At 57.2% G+C, this 19,802-nt stretch overlaps 9 protein-coding genes and 1 non-coding gene across 10 annotated transcripts; 3 read left to right on the top strand and 7 right to left on the bottom strand.

The window, feature by feature from the left end:
* Nucleotides 1–12: 12 nt before the first annotated feature.
* On the bottom strand, nucleotides 13–1,530 carry L226DRAFT_561398 (uncharacterized protein). Its single transcript, XM_067683433.1, has 4 exons — nucleotides 1,210–1,530; nucleotides 787–1,153; nucleotides 584–721; nucleotides 13–513 (listed from the first exon to the last, which is right to left on the bottom strand). The coding sequence occupies exons 1-4, from the start codon at nucleotides 1,514–1,516 to the stop codon at nucleotides 366–368; spliced, it is 960 nt and encodes a 319-aa protein (XP_067533948.1). The 5' UTR covers nucleotides 1,517–1,530; the 3' UTR covers nucleotides 13–365.
* A 141-nt stretch (nucleotides 1,531–1,671) lies between these two features.
* On the bottom strand, nucleotides 1,672–2,976 carry L226DRAFT_489219 (uncharacterized protein). The gene is made up of 4 exons (XM_067677264.1): nucleotides 2,583–2,976; nucleotides 2,084–2,510; nucleotides 1,899–2,030; nucleotides 1,672–1,824 (listed from the first exon to the last, which is right to left on the bottom strand). Exons 1-4 carry the CDS (start codon nucleotides 2,869–2,871, stop codon nucleotides 1,755–1,757), a joined length of 918 nt encoding a protein of 305 aa, XP_067533947.1. The 5' UTR covers nucleotides 2,872–2,976; the 3' UTR covers nucleotides 1,672–1,754.
* A 25-nt stretch (nucleotides 2,977–3,001) lies between these two features.
* Nucleotides 3,002–4,317, top strand: L226DRAFT_536493 (uncharacterized protein). Its single transcript, XM_067681129.1, has 4 exons — nucleotides 3,002–3,411; nucleotides 3,468–3,849; nucleotides 3,906–4,040; nucleotides 4,095–4,317. The coding sequence occupies exons 1-4, from the start codon at nucleotides 3,111–3,113 to the stop codon at nucleotides 4,162–4,164; spliced, it is 888 nt and encodes a 295-aa protein (XP_067533946.1). The 5' UTR covers nucleotides 3,002–3,110; the 3' UTR covers nucleotides 4,165–4,317.
* A 1,088-nt stretch (nucleotides 4,318–5,405) lies between these two features.
* L226DRAFT_465555 (uncharacterized protein) lies at nucleotides 5,406–6,521 on the top strand (the record flags this gene model as incomplete). Its single annotated transcript, XM_067675927.1, has 4 exons — nucleotides 5,406–5,463; nucleotides 5,524–5,625; nucleotides 5,690–6,017; nucleotides 6,077–6,521. The coding sequence occupies 4 exons, from the start codon at nucleotides 5,406–5,408 to the stop codon at nucleotides 6,519–6,521; spliced, it is 933 nt and encodes a 310-aa protein (XP_067533945.1).
* Nucleotides 6,522–6,642: 121 nt separating this feature from the next.
* L226DRAFT_108964 (uncharacterized protein) lies at nucleotides 6,643–7,119 on the bottom strand. Its single transcript, XM_067672109.1, has one exon. It carries the CDS (start codon nucleotides 7,062–7,064, stop codon nucleotides 6,765–6,767), a length of 300 nt encoding a protein of 99 aa, XP_067533944.1. The 5' UTR covers nucleotides 7,065–7,119; the 3' UTR covers nucleotides 6,643–6,764.
* A 17-nt stretch (nucleotides 7,120–7,136) lies between these two features.
* On the bottom strand, nucleotides 7,137–8,378 carry L226DRAFT_536490 (ESCRT-II complex vps25 subunit). Its single transcript, XM_067681128.1, has 6 exons — nucleotides 8,241–8,378; nucleotides 8,112–8,189; nucleotides 8,010–8,052; nucleotides 7,789–7,949; nucleotides 7,581–7,726; nucleotides 7,137–7,525 (listed from the first exon to the last, which is right to left on the bottom strand). The coding sequence occupies exons 2-6, from the start codon at nucleotides 8,140–8,142 to the stop codon at nucleotides 7,325–7,327; spliced, it is 582 nt and encodes a 193-aa protein (XP_067533943.1). The 5' UTR covers nucleotides 8,143–8,189; nucleotides 8,241–8,378; the 3' UTR covers nucleotides 7,137–7,324.
* A 3,823-nt stretch (nucleotides 8,379–12,201) lies between these two features.
* L226DRAFT_t157 lies at nucleotides 12,202–12,282 on the top strand. The gene has a single exon. It is a non-coding gene; the product is annotated as a tRNA-Asp (tRNA).
* A 60-nt stretch (nucleotides 12,283–12,342) lies between these two features.
* On the bottom strand, nucleotides 12,343–14,283 carry L226DRAFT_536488 (uncharacterized protein). The gene is made up of 11 exons (XM_067681127.1): nucleotides 14,154–14,283; nucleotides 13,977–14,094; nucleotides 13,719–13,922; nucleotides 13,571–13,660; nucleotides 13,303–13,485; nucleotides 13,158–13,232; nucleotides 13,083–13,094; nucleotides 12,944–13,027; nucleotides 12,709–12,889; nucleotides 12,515–12,636; nucleotides 12,343–12,462 (listed from the first exon to the last, which is right to left on the bottom strand). The coding sequence occupies exons 1-11, from the start codon at nucleotides 14,231–14,233 to the stop codon at nucleotides 12,409–12,411; spliced, it is 1,203 nt and encodes a 400-aa protein (XP_067533942.1). The 5' UTR covers nucleotides 14,234–14,283; the 3' UTR covers nucleotides 12,343–12,408.
* A 148-nt stretch (nucleotides 14,284–14,431) lies between these two features.
* L226DRAFT_614260 (uncharacterized protein) lies at nucleotides 14,432–16,826 on the bottom strand. The gene is made up of 2 exons (XM_067686609.1): nucleotides 16,517–16,826; nucleotides 14,432–16,460 (listed from the first exon to the last, which is right to left on the bottom strand). Exon 2 carries the CDS (start codon nucleotides 16,414–16,416, stop codon nucleotides 14,773–14,775), a length of 1,644 nt encoding a protein of 547 aa, XP_067533941.1. The 5' UTR covers nucleotides 16,417–16,460; nucleotides 16,517–16,826; the 3' UTR covers nucleotides 14,432–14,772.
* A 485-nt stretch (nucleotides 16,827–17,311) lies between these two features.
* Nucleotides 17,312–19,790, bottom strand: L226DRAFT_108852 (uncharacterized protein). The gene is made up of 10 exons (XM_067672107.1): nucleotides 19,594–19,790; nucleotides 19,312–19,498; nucleotides 19,098–19,160; nucleotides 18,725–19,033; nucleotides 18,503–18,661; nucleotides 18,227–18,443; nucleotides 17,992–18,144; nucleotides 17,756–17,913; nucleotides 17,402–17,687; nucleotides 17,312–17,352 (listed from the first exon to the last, which is right to left on the bottom strand). Exons 1-9 carry the CDS (start codon nucleotides 19,695–19,697, stop codon nucleotides 17,601–17,603), a joined length of 1,437 nt encoding a protein of 478 aa, XP_067533940.1. The 5' UTR covers nucleotides 19,698–19,790; the 3' UTR covers nucleotides 17,312–17,352; nucleotides 17,402–17,600.
* Nucleotides 19,791–19,802: the final 12 nt, after the last annotated feature.

Genomic DNA, 19,802 nt, shown 5'->3' with positions numbered 1-19,802 from the left:
AGTGGACTCATACACTGGGTATCGCTCTGAATGGACTCGTCGCAAATACAAGACATACCGTGTTCACAGCACCAACGACACACCACTAGAATCGATCGTACCTAGTCCTCGAATACCCGGGCGCAGCAAGCTCCCGCCAAATACCCGAGTATGTAGCCACAAAACCCAAGGATGCTCATACCTGGCCCGTTCTGTCGCGCAGGCCTGTGCGCCCCGTCTGACCTTGGCGATGTCCGAGCTAGCCGAACGTGCCAGGGATAAGCGCGTCGGTTGTGTCTACTTCATGGCCGTCGGAGTGACCCGTATAGATCGTTCTGGTATCGGGGGACGTCGGCTACTGCATTGTACTCCAGGAGGTCCAGACACTACAGCTGACTTGACACCGTCTCTGGTTCGCAGCACTGCATCGTGGTGTCATCATGGGGCTCGTTCTCGGCCGTGCACGCCAAGAACGTCACGAAGATCGGCCCATGCTCGTCGTCGTCCGCAACGTGCGCGTACTCCTTAGTGGGACTGCATAACGTAGAGCTTCTCATCTCAGCATATGTACCCAGAGTGAAACCTGGATAACGACTGTGCGTACCAGATGCGGAGTAGATCGCGCAGGCTTTGCAAGCGTTGGAGCGGACCCAGGTACGATTGAGCCAAGTCCTTAGGCAAGCACGACTGGTGTGTTCTGACATACTCGACTAGGTTCTGCACTGTTAGGGGACGGTCCAAGCTTATATATAGATACAGTTGTGATTAGAGAACGACATGCGGCAGCATGTAGTAAGAAGCACATACTCTGCGTGTATGGTGTTGACGACATCGTATATTGTAAGCGCGTTTGTCCTTGACAGTCGGTGCCCCTCGAGCAGGCGGCCCGCAACCGGGCGCAACATCATCTTTGTAGACGGCGCGAAGGTTGCGAAGCTGCGGTACAGTAGCGGATGGGCACCCAGTGCCCAGCGGTTGCCCTCGAAGAATGGAAGCCGGCCGCAGGCGGTGTCCGAGAACGTCGCGTCCTGCAAGAGAGGCGCGCCACGTCCGCCGATGAACCGTAACTTCTCGAGCGCAGAGTGAATTTGGAAGACGACTCCGTGATCCGCATCTAGGTAGACATCCAAGGGGGCGAGGTCGTGGTGATAGATGGCTTGCTCCATTTCCTGACCTGTCGGGGAGTATATCAGTATGACCTCAACCGTGGTGCACGCGCACGCCACTCACGATTATGGCAAAGAAGACTCTCCCCGCAACCGGACAGGGTGCAGAACCCATCGGCCTTGATGCACTCGATTGCGATGTCCTTCCACGACCTCCCGGCATCCTCGTCGGATGGCGTCAGCCCAAGGCCACAATACCAGCACGCGAGTTCCCAGAACTCGTCGGCGTCCTCTTCGGAGTTGTAAAGCCCCGCGACCATCCTGCTACTCAGGTAGTAGCAGACGTGTGTGCGCAAGTCCGAGGGATCAATCCAATTTCGGATTAGGAGGAGAATCTCGGTGGGCAAGCGGCGTGTCGGTTTCGTGAACATGGCGGTATCGGTGGGGGGCATGTAGTGAGGTAGCGAAGGAGGGGGCCATGATTTTGAAGCCTCCCAAGACGAGGGAGAGGGAAACGGTTGACAAACGTACCTTGTGAATCTGAAAGAACGCGTCCCAACACCCGCGATGGCACGTGATCGCGAAAGAGCAGACAATAAAGTTGTTTGGCTTTCATTTTTGGGACGGGTCGCAGTGAATGTATTGTACCGAATCACTGTGATGTGACACTCAAGCCTGGACGAAGGAGAAGGCAGGTCCGAACTCGGTATTCTCCTGGTGCTCCAATCGCTCTAATGGACTGTACAACCCAAGTTCAATCAAGGGATCAGCGGATGCAAATTGGACAATGGACATCAACAAACGGCCACTCACCACACGTTCAAACACGATCTTATCGTGCGCAGAGTGCGGAACGCAGCCCTATAATCCCAGTCTTTGGGGAAGCACTGCGCGTGGAGATCCACGTATTCACGCACCTCGTCCATGTTGAGTACGTGATCCAATCTGTGACAAGAATGAGTGAGCACCCGAAGGGTAGGCGTAGCCTGCATACTAACTCTGGATGCATCGCGTTGAGGATATCCACCACGGTGAGTGCTCGTCCGCCCATCAAGAGTCGCCCCCGCACCGTGTGTCCGCACAAATTGAGCATCAGCATGGACGTCACCGGAGCAAACGTCGCAAAAGACCGTTGCACCATGGGATGTTCTGCGAGGTACATGCCCGGGTAGTCGTCTGGGGGCTCGACGTTGTACGTGCCCCATATGTCTGTGACAGTTCTGGACTTCGGCGCGTCGCTGCCCGACGGGTAGGTGAGGTGAGCATCTTTGAGGACGTTTTGTGCATGGAAAAGGTCGCCGTAACGCCTGAACCGGATGTGCGAGAAGATGGAGTGGGACTCGGGCACGGCTTCGTGCTCGTAGTCCCGGATCACGAGGGGTTGGCAAGGCTGGACCTCCTCCGTTACTTCCAGCATGCGTTTTCCTACGAGTAGTACGCGAGTGTGATTGGACGTCCTTGGTTTAAAAGCATCATGACCAAAACTGCGCCACTCACTGTTATATTCGAGCAACGCCTCACCGCATTGCGGGTGCTTGCAAAATCCGTCGCTGAGGACGCTGCGAGTTGCGATGTCCTTCCATCGCACCTGGCGCTCCGTTGGCAGGCTGCCTATCCCACAATGCCAGCACAACAGTGCCCAAAACGCGTCCGGGTCCTCCGCAGTGTCGTATATGGCAGCGATGGAGGGATGGGTGAGGTAGTAGCACACATGCGTCCGCAAATCCCACTCCTCGAAGCGGTCTCGGATTTCTAAGAAAAGTTCTGGAGGCAGAGGGAGAGCCATTTAAAGCGTACGGCGGATCAGGTTACGGAGTCGCTAGAGAGGCTTTTGGTGGGTGGCGGAGGATGTTACAGAAGTCAAGCTCATTGTCAAGAGGCACGACGGCGGGCCTGCGCCGCCGCGTGCTTGTAGCGCCCAAGGGCTGCCTCTCGCTCTCATCACGCCTCTGCCAGGGTCATCGTCAAGGCTGCGTCCTCAGCTCTTCGCGGTCAACATACACCAATTATTGCCAAGGTCTCCACATGTGGTCCAAGACTCTACCTCCGGAGGTGCTGCTCATCACCAAGAACCACATACCCGTCTCGGACCTGCGGACGCATGTCTGCCTATACCTCTCAAGCCCTGTTTTCGCTGCTCTCTACGACTCGGATCCTCACGCGGACAGATTCTGGACACGCGCATGCTGGGACTGTGGGATATGGCGCCTCCCAGAGGAAGACCTCGCAGCCGTGGTTGACTGGCGGCTCATTGCGGTTGATTGTATACAGAAGGACGGATTCTGTAAGCACCCGCAATGCGGTGAGGCCTTGCTCGAGTATAACAGTACGTGACCCATATCTTTCTTGTAATGTCATGCATTAGAAGACAAACGATTGCAGGAGAATGCATGCAGGAGGTCGAGGGAGACATTGACGAACCGTTTCAGCCTGTTCACATCACTGAGGAGTACGGAGGCGAAAGTCTCATTCCACATCGAGCGTTTGGGAAAATACGCTTTCGTCCGGAGTCCGAAGTAAACCTGTTCAATCGATATGATTTGGAATTGGACGCGTACCTGCGCAAAGACGAGAGCTCCCGGGACGTCGAAGATAATCGCACATATCTCGAAGAACACCCGCTCCTTGCGCGAAGCTTTGCCACATTTGTACCAACGTCGTCGATATTCTTGGTCGACTTGGCTGGGTTCGGCAGGTCGCAATACAAAATGGAGACTTGGCGCCCGATCACTGTGTATGACGTCCTCAGCATCATTCACCAAAGGTATGTCAGGTTATGTCGTCCTTGGTTGCATGGGAGCTCATGAAGGTACTCGTCAGCCTGGACAAGGGTCTCTTTGTGGACGATGTGGCGGACTACGCCAATTTGCACGAGAGCTGCTTGCAAGGTCAGCCCATGTCGCTCGGAAGTGTCTTCTTTAAGCTCCGCACCCTGCGCGGGATCTTCACGATGTGGTGAGCGATGAACTGTACATCACAATCGGTGGCATGCTAAGAGAACATTCCAAGTCCGATTATTCGCCTGGAACACGCAGAGAATACTGAGTACGGTCCGGCATTATCGTTTGACCAGCAGTAGGCTTAACCTGTCAGTCTCTGGATCCCGATCCTCGTGCGCGCCTTCATACAATGTCATCATAAAGTCTTGCTACCTGAAGGAACACGTACACGGGTCGCGGTACTTGTGTTTGTGGCCTGTGCACGAAGTATGCTCATTTCAGTACTGAGAACGCCACACGCCGGGCGGACGAACATATGTCGGTCCGTAGCACGGCGGGCTACGTGAGTTGGCATGCTGCCGAGTCCTGCCTAGCAGCAAGGCGATCGACTACGATCGGAAGCACATCCTCCAAGGTCCGCGGCTCAGCGCGAGATATGGAGCGTGAGGGTGGGTGTCTTGAAATGTTTACCCAGGGCGGGGTTGTGCTGAAAAACGTCCGTAGTCTCGTCTGAGTCAAGTGGCCAGAACGTGCAGGAAACACCGACTTTGGCCCGGCGTTGACATTCAGAGCTGGTTTCATTCCTCTGGGCCTGTGCAGTCGAGCCGCATTCTGCACGTAGGCTTCGCTACGTGCTCACAGAGAAAGCATGCTTGACTTGCCTGCCAGTTTCGCTGTGGTTAGAGTCTCTGTGCGGGTCACTCATCCGAGCCGAGGTCTAGTTTGCTCGTTTGGACGAGTCTAGTGTGGGCGTTCGGGCCGAGCCGAATGCTGTGCAGAGTGCGAGGTATGGTCGAGGTTGGGTCCAGGCCCCGCCACCACCGGCGTCTTGGCACCCTCTGTTGTGGCTACTTGCAACAAGCTGGAACCGCATGGCTCCAGCTTGCTCAGGCTCCTCACCGTGGCCGTATGATGTTCCGGAGAGGTGAGCGGCCGCACAGCTCGAGCGGATGGACTGACCGACGTGCAGTTCTTGCGACGGATGAGAGTCGGAATATGCGTTCCTTAACCAAGCCGACCGCCTAGACTGCGTTAACTCCATGGGGTGGTCCCACCAGTGCAGCCCAGGCCCGCCAGGGAGGCGTACGTGCCGGGACCTCGCAACCTGCGCGCGTCATTCACAAACCGAAAGGGGCAGTGTCTGGTAGGTTCCTCGCTTCGCCTGTCCTCGCGTCGCTCAGTCTGGATTGCTCTCCTGATACGACTCCCGCCAGGTTACGGAAGGCTAAGAACGCCTGCCCACCGCCGCGTCGCGCCATGTTGTATAAAAGATGCCCTGGGAGAGGTGAACTCTCTTCGTGCCACCGCCTGTACCGACTCGTACCGAATACGCCGATCTTGTAGCCCCCCCCTCCCCGCCCTAGCACTATACCAGCCGCTCATGCCGACCTGCATCGTCTGTTTGAACGCGCTTAAGGACCCCGCTGCTCTGCCTTGTGGTAAGCATCATCTTCACCGCTCGCATATGTGAACGTGTGCAAGAAGCTGATCGCTGTTAGGGCATGTCTTCTGCTATGACTGCCTCATTCGCCTCATACGTTCCATAACGCCATATACCACTAACCACTTCTGCCCGACTTGCAAGCAAGCATATACCATTTGTCAGTCTCATCGTCTCCCTCCCAGCAGACGGCATCCAGCTCATCGGCTTCGCCATTCCTACAGCTAATGTCGATCCTAACCTTGTACCCCACCACCTCCGATCGTTCATAACGCCTTCAGTTCGGAAGCTCTTCTTGGAGTACACAATACCCTCTCCTGGAAAGGCTACGACGTCCAGCAACTCGGAATGCGAGCACCTCCGTGCGGAAAATGCCTCGCTGAAGACCTGCTGCTTCGTGTGGCGCAAACGCGCCGCCGTCCATGCGGCAGCGACGCTCGGACTCGTCGGCCTGGCGCGGTTAGCCCGCGACTACGGCCTGAGGATGAAGAAAGAGCGGGACGAGTTCGAGGAAAAGTACAACCAGCTGAAAAAGGAGGTGGAAGAGAAGACGTGAGTAACCTACTCCTGATGTCGCATTGCGGCTTGCTCACTACGATCGTGATCTACAGGATGGTGCCAGAAACTCCCCCAGAGACTCCATCATCGTGCCCGCCATCTCCCCGTGACGCTGAGTTGCGTGCCCACTCATCCCCGCTTCCCCACCTTCCCCACATCGATGAGCTCGAGCTCGGCCTTGAGCCCCTCGAAGCCAACATCCCGCCGAGCCTCTCCCGGTCGACGTCGTCTGGGTCCGAGTCCGAGCACCGCCCGCTCTCCCCGGCGCTCTACCGTTCGCCCTCCCCCGCGATGAGCGACGAGAGCTACTGCTCCGAGTGCCCGGACTGCATGGAGAGGAAGCGGAAGCGGAGCTCGGAAGAGCTCGACGACGACGAGCCAGAGCCGGAGCGGCCCATCAAGCGGTCGCATTCGAGCTCTCCTAAGATTCTCGCACCTACTCCGCTCTCTCCCGGGCAGACGATCGCGAGCTACCTCGAGGGCACGCTCACCATCTGATTTTCCCCTCTCCTCTTCTCTGTCTCTGTCACGCTGCTATGACTCGCAGCCACCACACCCGAGGATCCCACGCGGCCTCGGGCCAGGCGCTACCTATTTGCCTTCGCATGGACGGAATCCACATCCGCACGTCTCCTCCCCTCCTGCATGTATCTATCTGTAACCTAGACCCAGCCTGTCCGAGGACCGCTGGTGCTCACCCTCCCGGTCTCATCCCGATTTCCCTTCCGCTGTACTTCTACATTAGCCTAGTATCACTCCCCGCTCTGCCTTCTCCCGGCCTTGTGATGTGAACTGTTTGAATATCTTCTGTACTTTCATATTGTGTATCATCGTGTCGCATCGCATCGCATCGCATCGCATCGCATCGCATCTCATCTGCTGTCTCACTTGCTTCCATGTTCCGTGTCCATGAAAGACATTAGTCATGATACTCGCATCGCGTCCGTACGGACACATACCAAATACACGTACGGAGAAGAGGATGTACCTTAGCCATGAGCATCCCCGCCGTCTAGACCTGGGGCCGAAAGGCAATAACATGCCAATATTTGACTGCCGACGAGGCCGGATGCGTGATCTGGGTTGGGCGAGGTGGATCGTGACCAGATACCACCGCACAACAGCGTGAGACGTCGCCTCCCCACCTAGTCGATCCGGAAATCCCCGTCTATACACTAGCTAGACATCTTGAAGCATATCGTACACAAGAATAACAGAAGGTCTTCGTCGGTCCCGCAAATAGCCACAGACACGCCCGTGCCAAGTTCTTCTCGGCCCCTCCAGGAGAGTCCGGTGCAGCCTCATCTGCCTGGGGCTCCTGGGAGAAACCGCACTCCCTCTCCGTCGGCGACGGCGATTACCTGCGCACGGGCTGACTTCGTGAGCACCGAGATCGCCTTCCGGAGGATGGGGAGCGGGAGGCCTTCGAGCGGCGAGGGGACGGGCGGCTCGACGATCTCGTAGAAGGTCATGATCGTGTTCAGGTGCCCAGTCGAGTTCGCCTACGAGAGCATCAGTATCAGTGTCATGGCCGCGAGCGGGAAGGTACGGACGAACCCAGTCGTACAGAACCTGTGCCCATTCTTCCGGGGATCGCCAGAATAGGAGCACCGAGGAGGTCTGGTTCGGTGGCTCGTACATCGCCTGGTTCGCGGCGACCATCGATGACAGGATCGCGGCGAGGTGAGACGGGCGGAGGCGGCCTGTATGAGAAAATGGCTCAGTAAGGTTCGGCGGAAAGCGCGAAGGTGGGGATAAAACAGACGTTGGATCCTGGGGTTGCGCAGCACTTCGTCCCACTCGCTCTTGTCGTCTGTTGCATCCTCGACGCGCAAGGTGAATAGCTTCCTGTGACGAGCATACGACAGAATGAGTCGTGTCCAGTTGTCTGAGACCGTCTTCTGCGTCGCTGAATTCGGCTGTTGTCTGTGGATTGGCGATCAGGACCCGAAATCCTGCAGCGGATTCGAGAGATGGGGACCCCACGTGAAGAAGGGCTTGGCTGCATGTATCGATGGTAGTACAAAGCCTGAAGAGCACATAATCGGCGGGTTTTCATTGATACTATTCAGACGAAGTTATGCCTACCAGATGGTGTGGTATGGGTGGAGAGAGCCATGCCTTATTGTGTCCGAGATATGTCGCTGAGTGACAACTTGGCGGGATCTTACAGAGAGATTTCAGACACTGGATGCGGGTTTGAGCTTGTGTACTCACGATGATGTCTTCTGAAGCTAGGATCAGGCACTTGCGGTGGCGCTACCCCTTCCCTGGGTTCTACGTCAGATGGTTAGTTGGACGCAGAGAGGAATCTGATCAGCGGGCAAAATAGACGCCTGTCATACGCCCGAACTGTGGGCGTGATTCCTATGCGCTTATGCGTACACTATGGTCACAGATGACCTTGACGCATGGTTGAGCATAGAGACAGCAGGAAAGTCTCACATTCGTCAGCTGTAGACTGTACATTTGATACCGCTAGACCGATACGGACACTGGCAGGAAACGCTTTACATACAATTGCTTTGCTATTGGAACTGCGCCCTACATGACTGCTCAACGCTTGGGAGCCCGGAATGACAGAGGATCGGCGCGAAAAGTACAAAGCAGTATATAAAAAGAACGAAGAAGAGATCCAGGAAGAGAGCCGAGAGAGAGAGACCCTAGTATAACAGAGTATCTGTGGTCAACTCACGCTACAGTGAGTAAGATCGTCCTCGGCCACAAAGAGCGATGTCTTGCCAAAGCATGCTCGTAGGAACGGATTCTGTAGCGCGGAGGAGGAGGAACAAGGTATGTTCATGTCATTTGAGGGAAGACGGGACGCGTACTGGCAGACTAGCATCATCACGGGACACTTGCACGGACGCTGTCTAAGGCCTGTGTCGCTGACTTGAAGCGATGCCGGAGGACTGAATGTCGACATCCTACCGCGTGAGGAGAACGTTCAGGGGTATACGTGGATCTAGAAGGGACCAATTCGCCGTTTGAGGGCCAGCGTTCATCCGCGCACACAGGCTGTGCTAGTTCTCAACTTCGTGGTATCGCGCTTCGAATTCAGATGGCCCCATCGTGGACAAGGGGCTAACTTCCGAATGGCTGTGCGGAGATGGATCGGCGAGAGCAACGGGGGTGCGATGTGTGCAGCTGGGTTGTGAGCGCGTGGAGACAAGAGGCCGATCCGCTTGTGATTTCTGCCGTCGCGGACTTGAATGTCGCCAAGCCTCGGAGTTCAACAGAGAGTGGGCGACTGGCGCCGGCGCGGTCACTTTCAAATCAGCTTTCATCACTATCGGTGAGTCTTTTTTGGGTTTGCTGGAATGCGTCGACAGCCTACAAAGGATGTCAGTGTCCGGGAATCGCAGAGAGCCACTGACCAGTGCCGCCCGCGGAAATTCGTCACTGCCTGCAAACTCCGAACTTGACATACGTTGGTCGGCCCCCCTTCCGAGACTCTGGTCGTTCATGTTGACTGCAGAACGCGACCTCGCCCGCGCCTCGGTAGTCGCAGCCTCGCCGTGACTGGGGGCTTCCGGCTTCAAGTGTCGCCGAGCCAATGACAAAGGCCGCCATGGAATACGCAACTGCAAGGGGAGGTGGGAACAGATTGGCCTCGAAATGTCTCTTATTCCACGTATGATGATGGTCGTGTACGCTCTTTTTCTTACCCGCAGAGACTCGCCACATAGCACGTCCAATATCGATATTCTCGGTGAGTTCCCGATGCTGGTGTGACACCTCAGGAGTCTACAGCTGACTGGGTGCAAGTGACGCGTCAGGATATGGGCAAGGTTCTAAGCTTGAGAGCACTACGGACCGTAGATCCATGCAATCTAGCAGGTAGTGGCGGAATCCATGTTGCGAATTGCGCTAGGCGTTACATCCCGGTCTATGTAGGTTCCTGAGCCCTGTGATCTGGAAAGAGTTCAAACTAAGTGCACCAGACCCCGCTGCATGGCCCCGTAGGGCGGACTCCCCTATCCAATGATGGCGATCAGTAGCAGGGATGGAGTATGATGCATGCTCATATTGCCACGGCGTAACCCAACCTGATGAAAGGACTTGTCCTGGTTCTTGATCCTAGCCCGGGGCTCGCAAGCGACCTGCTACGAAGGGCGTGGTTTGGGAGAGCGATTCTGCAACAAGTTCGTCAACTGTTGTAACCTGGGGCTTCGACTCAACACATGGATAGCGGGTCGATAGACTCATGTTCCGCTGGCTCTATCGTCAACCCTGTCATAGCTGAGGTCAATATATGTGAGTGAAATAGTCGGGATTATATGAGTCACTGCTGTTTACAGCTGCCTCAGGATAGCTAGTCAGCGGGAAATACAATACTTCAAACACTACGATATGAACAAACCCAGTATACAATACCTCTGGAGCCAGGAAGGTCAACCAATCTCAATGAGGCTCTCGTTTCTTCTGTTGGTATGGCTCGCGGGACAAATCCTTATGGGTCTGTTGAACAGTGTTTGAGCGCGCACCCCAGGAGAAGTGGACGTAACGCCCTGACCCACGCCAAGGGCTCTAGAGCCGCGAAGACATGTCGGAGCACGGGACTAGCCTGGATGGTACGAGTGTCTCCTCGGTCCATTCAGTGCTGTCGCCACTGAGTATTGCTAGGCGGGATGCCCAATGGCTGCTTCGGCGAAGCAACATCAAGCCTGCTTCATGTAGTGGTTGTTGTGCACTCACGCGCACCACGCTGACGGCTGACGGCTGACGGAGCAGCGACGGCGCACTGATCTGAAACCTTTTGTGGTAATTTCTCTATTCCGACCTGCAACAAACCTGGCGGTATCCTTCACGTTCATCCACGTTCCACGCTCCCCCTCAGCACTCTTGAACACCAACCATCTACACCGGGAGCAAAAACAGACTTGTGGATCTGACTGACCGCTACGTCATTCACTGGACTCTCATCTCGGCGGCGGCTGCCTTGTATCAGTAAAACCTTGCTTATCCAAGACCCCTCGCAGCTCGACCGAATTCGATGTGAGGATACAATTGGGGTGCTTTACGTCCAACAACATGTGCGAAGGCCGTGGAGAAAAGACGGGGAAGAGGTCCGGTTCTACGCCAGGTAAGAGTCCTCGTTGCTGCCTGGAACCTGCAGGTCGGTCATTCTTCGCCTCGCCATCCGGTACCAACCGCTTCTCCAAGTTCTGCTTCTGCCGAGAGACTTTCGCCTCGACGCACTGTGCAGCCGCCCCGAATACTGACCGACCCGTGGGTTCGTCTGCAACCCATGCCAGCGCCACAGCACAAGGTGGCATGCATCCCTACGTATGCGCCTCGCGAAGGTCGCTCTTCATTGGTTTCTAACTATTCAGCTCTACGGCGACCTTGCATCTTCACTCAGCCGGCTGGATCTTGTTCATGTCTCCGAAACTGCCGACGTTCAGCATGGTGAGTCTCTAGCCTTCGTCTACGGAGAAACTCCACATCTCAGGACCCTCTTTTCTATTCGTGTTCCGACAACATGGTGCAGTAGTGTGTCGTCAATGTGCCTCACCTACTTATGGTGGCGCGAAGGTCCCCTTACTCCTCATTGGCTTCGTTGTTCGCGCTCGACGGCGACCTCTCATCTCCCACTCAATGCCCCGATCTCGCCGGCCCCTATACGCAGCAACTCGTCGCTCAGGTTCTGCGGGTACAAGTCCAGAGCCTCACCACTGATCCGCCACCTTCCGTGAAGAGTAGCCGGACATCAACGCTTCCGGGAACATCTTCACCTTCACCCCCCAACACCCAGACCTCATGTTTCGTTGCCAGTGACGTACTACTCTGTTACTGCGATTTGACCGATATCTGGAACCGATCACTAGAGGTCCCCGGATACAGCGACTCATTCTGGGAGCTGTCGCATTGCACAATTCTACTTCGTTGAATTCAACCGGACTAATTATTCTGAGTTCTTGCCACCAGTGCCTACCATTTACTGTTGTGGTCTAATAGTTTCAGGATATAGGGCCGAAGCTGTTTCTTACTAGTCGGTGACAGCGTAGTATAATTTTTCACACTCAGCGAAGCCTAGTGGGAAATGACTAGACAGACAGAGTCGCTCTTCTTGGCTTACCAGCTATCTAACAACGTAGGATGCCCCGGTAGCTCTGGGAAAGTTGCCACGGACTTCAGTTTTTTTTATGTTTATATGATGAACGGCGATAGGAAGTCTCTGTTAGTATATCGGTTAGTACACGCGCCTGTCATGTACTGGCCGCGCGAAAGCGGGGTTCGACTCCCCGACAGAGAGGTGAAGGAGCTCATGTAAATTACTTTTTTGGCACCTTCCTTTCACAGGAAGCAATGATAATGCACGTATTATTGACAAAATTACATCATTCAGAGTGGTCAAAGAGGATTAGCACATAGATCTAGGTCAGTCGCTCTCCTCGTCCCCCAGGAAAGCCATTATACTTTGTCTGGCGGTCATCTGCATTCCGACTCAGCAACGTTATCGTCAGTCCCACATATCAGAGACGTACCCGACGTTTGGGTGGTATATCCACATCAGACTCGTCAACGTCTTCCTGCTCAGCTGCCACGGACTTCGCACTGCGCCGTCGGTTGGCCGACTCCATCTTCTGCGCGAACTCTTTCACATCCTCTGGATACCGCAAGCGAACGTGAGACCTCAACATTCAGAGACAAGCCTTCTGAGAAAGAGAGAGAGACGCACCGAGCTCTTGCTCAAACTCCCGCTTCTCTCGGATTACTTTCGCCTGCTCCATGCTCATCCTGCCCTTCATCCCGAGGTCAGAGAGGATCTGGCGTAGGCGGCGGATCTGGTCGGACGGCTTGTCGAGGCCCTTGAACTCCTTGGACCATACTTTCCGCACGCCGCACGCCACTACCAGAGACTGGCGCCAGGCCCACGTGAGTAAGGGGTGTGAGAGAAGACGCGTGAACTCTACCTTGAGGCGCTTGATGGTCTCGTCGTCCTTGGAGAGCTCCTTGGCGCCCTCTTTGCGTTTCCTGCCTTTCGTCCCTTTCTCCGCCTACTAGAAGTTAACGACAAGCACGGTAATCCACGATGACGCAGAGGCGACGAACCTTTGTAAAAGCCTACAAATAAGTCAAGGACAGTCAGCGCGGGCTACGTACAAACAGACACAAGCCGACACCTACGCCACCGTCCGCTTTCTTCTTGCGTCGCCGAGGAGCCGGCTCATCTTCGAGCACGGACATCTCGGATTCACTCTTCTGCGCGACACGCCGCCAGTAAACACCAGCTTTGACTGGTCAATGATTCCCAGCAATTACTGCAACGCACCTCGCCCTCGCTGGCCGCACCTTCCTTCGACGTGCTCGCCTGCTTTGCTTTTGGCGAGGATGAGGACGCCTGCGGAGCTGCGCTCCCTGACGGCTCCGCATCCTGTTCCTCCTTCTCTCTGAGTGGTGACCCTGTCTTCTGACGCTTGGCCGGTGGCTCGGGAGAACTGCCTGCATCCGAGGCCTAAGACAAACCAGGTATATGCGCATAGGATGCGGGGCCATACATGAACACCAGTAATCGCATCTAGACGAGGTGCCACGCTCACCTCGGGGTCGCTTTGAACACGCGAAGTCTTCTTGCGAGACTTCGGCTTGGCCTTGGGCTCAGCCTCCTCATCCGAAGTCGGAACCACCGACTGGCGACGCGTTATCTTTGCTGCGCGCGGGAAACAGATGACAAGAAGTAACACATACCGAAGATCGTGCAGGCTTCTTGCCTTTGGAGGCGCTCTTCCGCTCTGACGCGCCTTTGGTGGTGGAAGAACGCGGTTTGCGAGATTTGGTCTTCTCCGTCTTACTCGGAGGTGGTTTCGAGTTGGGCTTCTCCTGCTCCTTCGCGTCCTCAGCCTCCTCCATTGGCGCGTCCTCATCTTCCTTGTTCCCGGATGTGTGCTTCTCCTGTACCACAATCAGCAGCAGTCCCAATCTTGGAAACCGACAGAGGTAGCGCACAATGTAGTCCTCGGCGATCTTGCGCACGGTCCTCCGATACTCAGAAGCGTCCAGCGTGCCAGCATCCACGCCCATACTCTGCTCGACCTTCTTCCTGAAGCTCCCGTGCGTGAACTCTCTGCAGCAGCGCCCGTTAGTCATCCGTCCTGGGTGGTTGTAACCCGTAAATCAACGCACTCGAGCATTCCCTCCTTGACAACTTTTGCAATAATCTCCAGCGCGGCAGCGCGCAGCTTCTCCATATCGACGTCTGCCATGGTTGCGGGCCGGTGGAGAGCTACTGTGGGGCAGGATGGCGGTGTGGAGAAGAGGTACGTCGGTCCGGTCAGACGCGTCTCGCCCGCGACGCGTTGATGACACGTTTGCACCTGTTTGGTCCCGGCGCCTGAATTGCCATACTGGGCGCAGGCGTAACCACGTTTCAAGGTATACCAGTCCAAGTTTTCAAAGCTTCAAGCCAGTCTAATCGAGTCAGAAGTATAACGGAGAGATATTATATTGCTACATAAGAAGCAATGAAAATGGAGTACAGGGTACGGGGTAGTATACAACCTAAATTACCGCAGATAATACATAGTTTGCGTTTGCGAGATGCTACAAGCAAGAAACAGAGAGCTGCGAGAACTATAACTTGAACGTGTGACAGTGAGAGCAAGCAAGACATGAAGGAAACGTGAAAAGTGGTCGTAACTTCCGGGTCCGACATAGATACCTTTTTCTAGCGCGAGTGAATATCCAGATCTACTCTGCGGGAGGGCGGTCCGAGTCCGTGGCCCTGTCTGCATTCTCCAGCGGCTTACTTGCCACCCATCGCGCGGAGGAGACCGCGCATGCCAAGCTTGCCTCCCGTCTTCTTGGCCGCAACGGGACCGTTCGCGTGCTCACCAGCAGCGGGGCGAGGAGAGACGGGGAGGGCAGGCACAGGCGCGTTCCGACGCGGCGCAGGCGCGAACGAGGACGCGAGGAAGTCGTCGCGGACCTGCTCGGGGTCCAACGGGTTCGTCGGGCACTTGAACGCAGGGCTCGGCGGCGTGAGCGTGAGAGGAGCAGGCCGCTTGCGCTGCTTCGGCACCATCTTGACCTGAACGGGAGTGGGAGCCTCTACGCCCTCAGGGACGGGAAACGCGTCGAGGAGGAACTCCGGCTTGCGCAGGTGCTTCGCGGTGCGACGCGTGCGTGCAGGGATGGCGAGGACTGACATGCCCGGGCGGCGGGCGCATGTGGGTGCGAGCGCGCTGCCAAAGGCCGCGAGGTCGTCACGGGTGTCCTCCGCGTTCATGGCGTAGCGCGGGTCGAGATCCGAATCCTGGCTGGAGACGCTACCGCGGCGAGGATCGTCGTTCTCTGCGGGAACAAGGGAGGACTTGCGCGGCTTCGTGGGCGAACCGAAACGCACCCAGCTGTCCTCGCTCCCGCACCACTCCTCGTCACCGCCAAGCAGATGTGCGTACTCCCACTCTTCATCCTGGTCGCGCCAGACACCGCCCGCACCATCCCGCCAGACATCCGCAACGCCGACGAGGCGGCCATCGCGAGTGAGCTCGGACGCACCGTTCGCCTTGGCCTGCGCCTCTGCGAACCGCCGGATGTGGTCTTCGATCGAGCCGCCGTCCGCAAGCTGTGCGAGGGCAAGCTCGGTCGCGAGCGGAGGGGGGCGGAACTTGGCGTACTTGGACTTCTTCGTCGCGCTGACGGCGGCGCTCTGCTGAGCACGCACCGCCTTAGCGTGCGTAGGTGACTTGAGTGCGGGAGAGGGAGGTCCGCGCATGACTGTCGTCTTCGAGCGGGTGCGTTTGCCGGTCTTGAGCGCGGAGAGTGAGCGGAAGTGCTTGAGACCCTTGGCGGGCTTCACAGGGCTAGACGGGGAGCGAGGGGGCGTTGCGCGCGGGAAGGTGGGCGGAGGGCGGACCTTGCCGTTGCTCGTGTAGAGGGGGATGGTCGCGGAGAGCGGGGTCTCGGGAAAGTGCACGAAGACAGAAGTATAGCCCACGGACGTGAGATCCGGCTTGAAGTCCTTGACGGACGGAGTGATGACTTGGCGCGAAGCGGTGGTGGGCGTGTCGTGGAAGCTCAGGAACGAGGCGGAGTGGGGAGTGCCTGCGCTGACAGAGGCGCGCCTGGAGGTGATGGACGCGGATCCGTGGGACGAGCGACGGGTGCTCGAGATGGACGAGCGGCGGCGGGGCGAGTACGGCGCAGGGGAACCCGGGTGGACAGCAGCCACCCAGGCGGAGATGGCAGATGTGGTGGCAGACCGACGCCTAGGGTGCGACGGGGAGCACGGTGCGCGGTGGGGAGCCGGAGGCGATGGAAGGGGCTGCGTGGGACGCTTCTTCTGCGGGGGAGGGTATGCGAGGAATGGATAGGCTGGGGCCGGGCGAGCTTGAGTGGGCGCAGCGGTGCTGGTGTTGATTGCAGTGGTCGTGGCAGCAGCAGACATGAAGGGGACGTATATGGGGACTGTGCGTGGATTGGAAGAGACGTCTGCGGGGAGCGAGCAATGTTAGCGGCGCGTCGCGAGAAGTAGACGGGATACGCACAAGGAATACAAGAAACGGCGTAAGCGTTCTAGTGCAGGAAAGCAAGATGCAAAAGCGGACTGCTGGAAGACGAAAACGAGATGCTGGATATGGCTACAGAGGACAGAGCGGTCCTGGTAAACAAGCAGAGGAGAGCAGGCACGAGAGCGGGAGCGGGTGAGAGCACTAGACTAGCTGGTGATGCTGTCTGGCTGGGCCGCAGAAGAGTCCTTATGAGCCGGGGATGGACAAAAGTCTGTCCAGGAGCCCTGGCGAGGGACAATTGGCGTCGCTTGGGACACCAACATCGTCTATAAACACGCCCGGCGCTTCCTCCCCTTGCGTTCAAAATCCGGCCACGCGCGTCCAAACAGGACCCCGGCTATTCCCACCCGAGCACAAGCGCCGTCTTATTGTCTTTGCCCTGCCGCATTGCCGCGTGGGTGTCCCGGGGTCCGTGCCAAAGTACAACGCCTGCCTTTCGCGGGACAACGGTCGTGTGTACGCCCAACTCGAAACACAATAAGGAGTGCAATGCGTGTGCCACTCATGACCAGAGTCCGCTTCCTTTCCCCGCCCTATCGTGCGCATCGGCGCCGCCATCCGCGATCGTCAATGTCGCTGTTCCGCTCGCGCTTCCCACTTAATTGTCTTCACGGACTAACCTCAGGTCATCCTCGCCGCCTAGTTCGCTATGCATGCTGCTAGAAAGTCGGAGAGGAACGTCAGAATGCACTACTTACGCCAGTATCTTCAGGTCTATTGTTTGCACAACTCATGGCAGTCGTGTGCATCGGCACATACTCCGACGCTTCCCCTGGCGACCACTGCTTCCTACGAACTTCGAAGTCGCATGCCTAACAGTACGTCAAGTACAATGTACTTCATATGGCCACACTGACTTACCGCGGAGGCACTACCATACAACAACACATGGTATGCACGCTTCTTCCAAGTACCAGTGCGCTCGGGAGCTCCTGCGTCCAGGTATACTGTTACATTGCATACTTGTCCGTATAACCATAAGTTACAGCTGTGGCATGGGACGCTCAGCGTGCACATAATAGCGTCGTCAACAGTCGTGAACAGGCATCGAGGCCGTCGCTCACGCAGGAGCCTGCTCCTGCGCCCGCGAGCTCTCGACAACGGCCCTCGCGAAGTCCGCGAACTCTGTCCGCGACGCCTTCCCCCTCTGCCAAGCATAGTGGAGTGAGTTCACGCTATTCTCCGACGAGGACATGGGCAGACCACAACACGCACCCTCAAGGCATAGATGACGAGCTGCTCCTGCTGCGTGTCCTCCATACGCTCCTTCAGCGTGACCCGCAGGGCGCCCTGCGCCTCGTCGAACGAGCACCACACGGCCGGCCGCAGTCGCACGCTCATCGTCACCTTCCAGATGGGCTCCCGGCGGAACACTGAATACAATGTTACAGAAGCGCGAGCCGGCGGTCAGCAATGTTGAACAAGGTTGGGATGACGAGAGCAAGACGTACAAATCCGCTCCGCGCCCGTCTTCTTATGCTTGAGAAGCTTCACGTTCCCCAGGATCCCTTCACAGAAGTCGCGCTCCCCGCGCTTGATGAACACCTTGGCGCCCTTGAGCTCGCTCGAGACGTCCTCGTCTTCCTCCCCGGTGACCGTTGCGACTGCGCAGACACGGGCAATCAGTTCGATGTCCAGAAAAGTAATGCAGGCAGCGAGACGAAGCCTCGGTGCTCGAGCACGCACCTTTCTGTGCGCTGGTGCTGGGCTCAGGCGCAGCGAGCGGATTCGGATCGGACGATGCGAACGCTCCCAGTGCCGGCGTCTCGCCCAAGGCAGAGCTTACGGCGGCGTTGGCTGACCACACAGGTAGCTTCTGATAGCTCGCAAACAACGATGGTGACGAACTGGCGAACGTAGAGCTCTGTCCAGAGAACGCGTGGAATGCAGAGGATGGCTTTGCCTAGGATGCGGCCTCGGCGTCAGCAGGAGTCCACGGAGTTTTACGTGGGCAGCACTGACCGCTACGATGGCGCTAGTGGGATGCCAGATAGACACAGGTGCGCTGGGGCTCGAGGGGCGTATAGGCTGTGTTAGAGCCGGCGCGACATGGATGTCCTTCGGAGCCGGAGGGGGCGTTGTCGGTGCTGCGACCGCGGCCGAGGATGTCTCGCCAACAGTCTATACAGGAGGCAAAGCTCAGCATGTCGTCATGCTCCCTGAGAGTGGACTGATAAGGCGCACCTCCGCGGAAATGGACGCAGCTACAGGTTGGCTTGAGCCCGGAGAAGGTTCTGACTGTGCTTCAGAGCCAAATGCATGTTCATTCGGCTGTAGACGTCCGACCGCGGCAGTCTGCATGAGCGCAACAGCCTCCGAGGCCGGAGCTTGCGCTGGCTGCGGTGCTGCCGAAACTTCTCCGGCTGCCTCACTTGGCAGAGGAGGCGTGCGGCCCTCGACCTTGACTGCGAACTCGTCGTACTCGGGCTTCTCCGAGGCAGAAGCTTCTGGTGGGGGCGTCCTGCGCCGCTTCGAGGGAGGCGTGTCCGAAAGCTGTCCGAGCATGCGTATCAGTACCACCACGCCATGCGCAAGCGATACGGACTGGGATACTTACTGCAGCTTGCGGGGAGGGCGAACGCTTGCGCTTGAGCGACCCGTCCTCGACCTCGTCGGAGAGCTGCAGAGATAGCCGGCATCAACACAACGCGCTAGGTGGATCGCGCGGAGAACCATCGACTGGGACGCTGCCAGACGTGCTTCTCGTCTCGTCTCGTCTCCGGGTTTCACTCTTGCTCTGCCGCGCGGGTGAAGAGTCGGAAGATGCTCACGCTTTCATCGGCATCGACACGCGCGGGCATGCCACAGTCACTCTGAGTGGCCTCAGCAGCACTGATGGTGCTCTCCGTCTGGCTCTGGCTCGTCGAGGTGCTCAAGCTTGAGGACCGCGCGCTCGCGGTGCTGTTCCTGCGGAGCCCCTTGAGGAATGGGAGACGGCTCTTCTTGTCTTCGGCACGCCTGCATTGAGTATCCGGCATCGTTGATTCGGAGTGCAAGGGGACAGAATGGGGTCAAGAAATCGCGGGGAGATCTCGAAAGGACTGAATGCTCACCCAGAGGGGGTGCGTCCGCGCCTGCGCGAGACGTTGTAGCCTACCGCGGCCGAGAACGTTGCGAGAGCGCAAGCGACGAAATTAAAGTCGTTCAGCGGAAACATGTCGAAGTCGCGGCCTCGCGGGGGTGGAATTGAAGCTTCGCGGGTGGGGAGGGTTGGAGGGTTGCGAGTACGGAATTGCGAGATTCAGCAAGACAAGTTGGTTGG

This window comes from Lentinus tigrinus (genome assembly GCF_003813185.1).
Source record: "Lentinus tigrinus ALCF2SS1-7 unplaced genomic scaffold L226scaffold_18, whole genome shotgun sequence".
NCBI lineage: Eukaryota > Fungi > Basidiomycota > Agaricomycetes > Polyporales > Polyporaceae > Lentinus > Lentinus tigrinus.
Note: the sequence above shows the minus strand (reverse complement) of the source record. Positions and strands in the feature narration are given on the sequence as shown.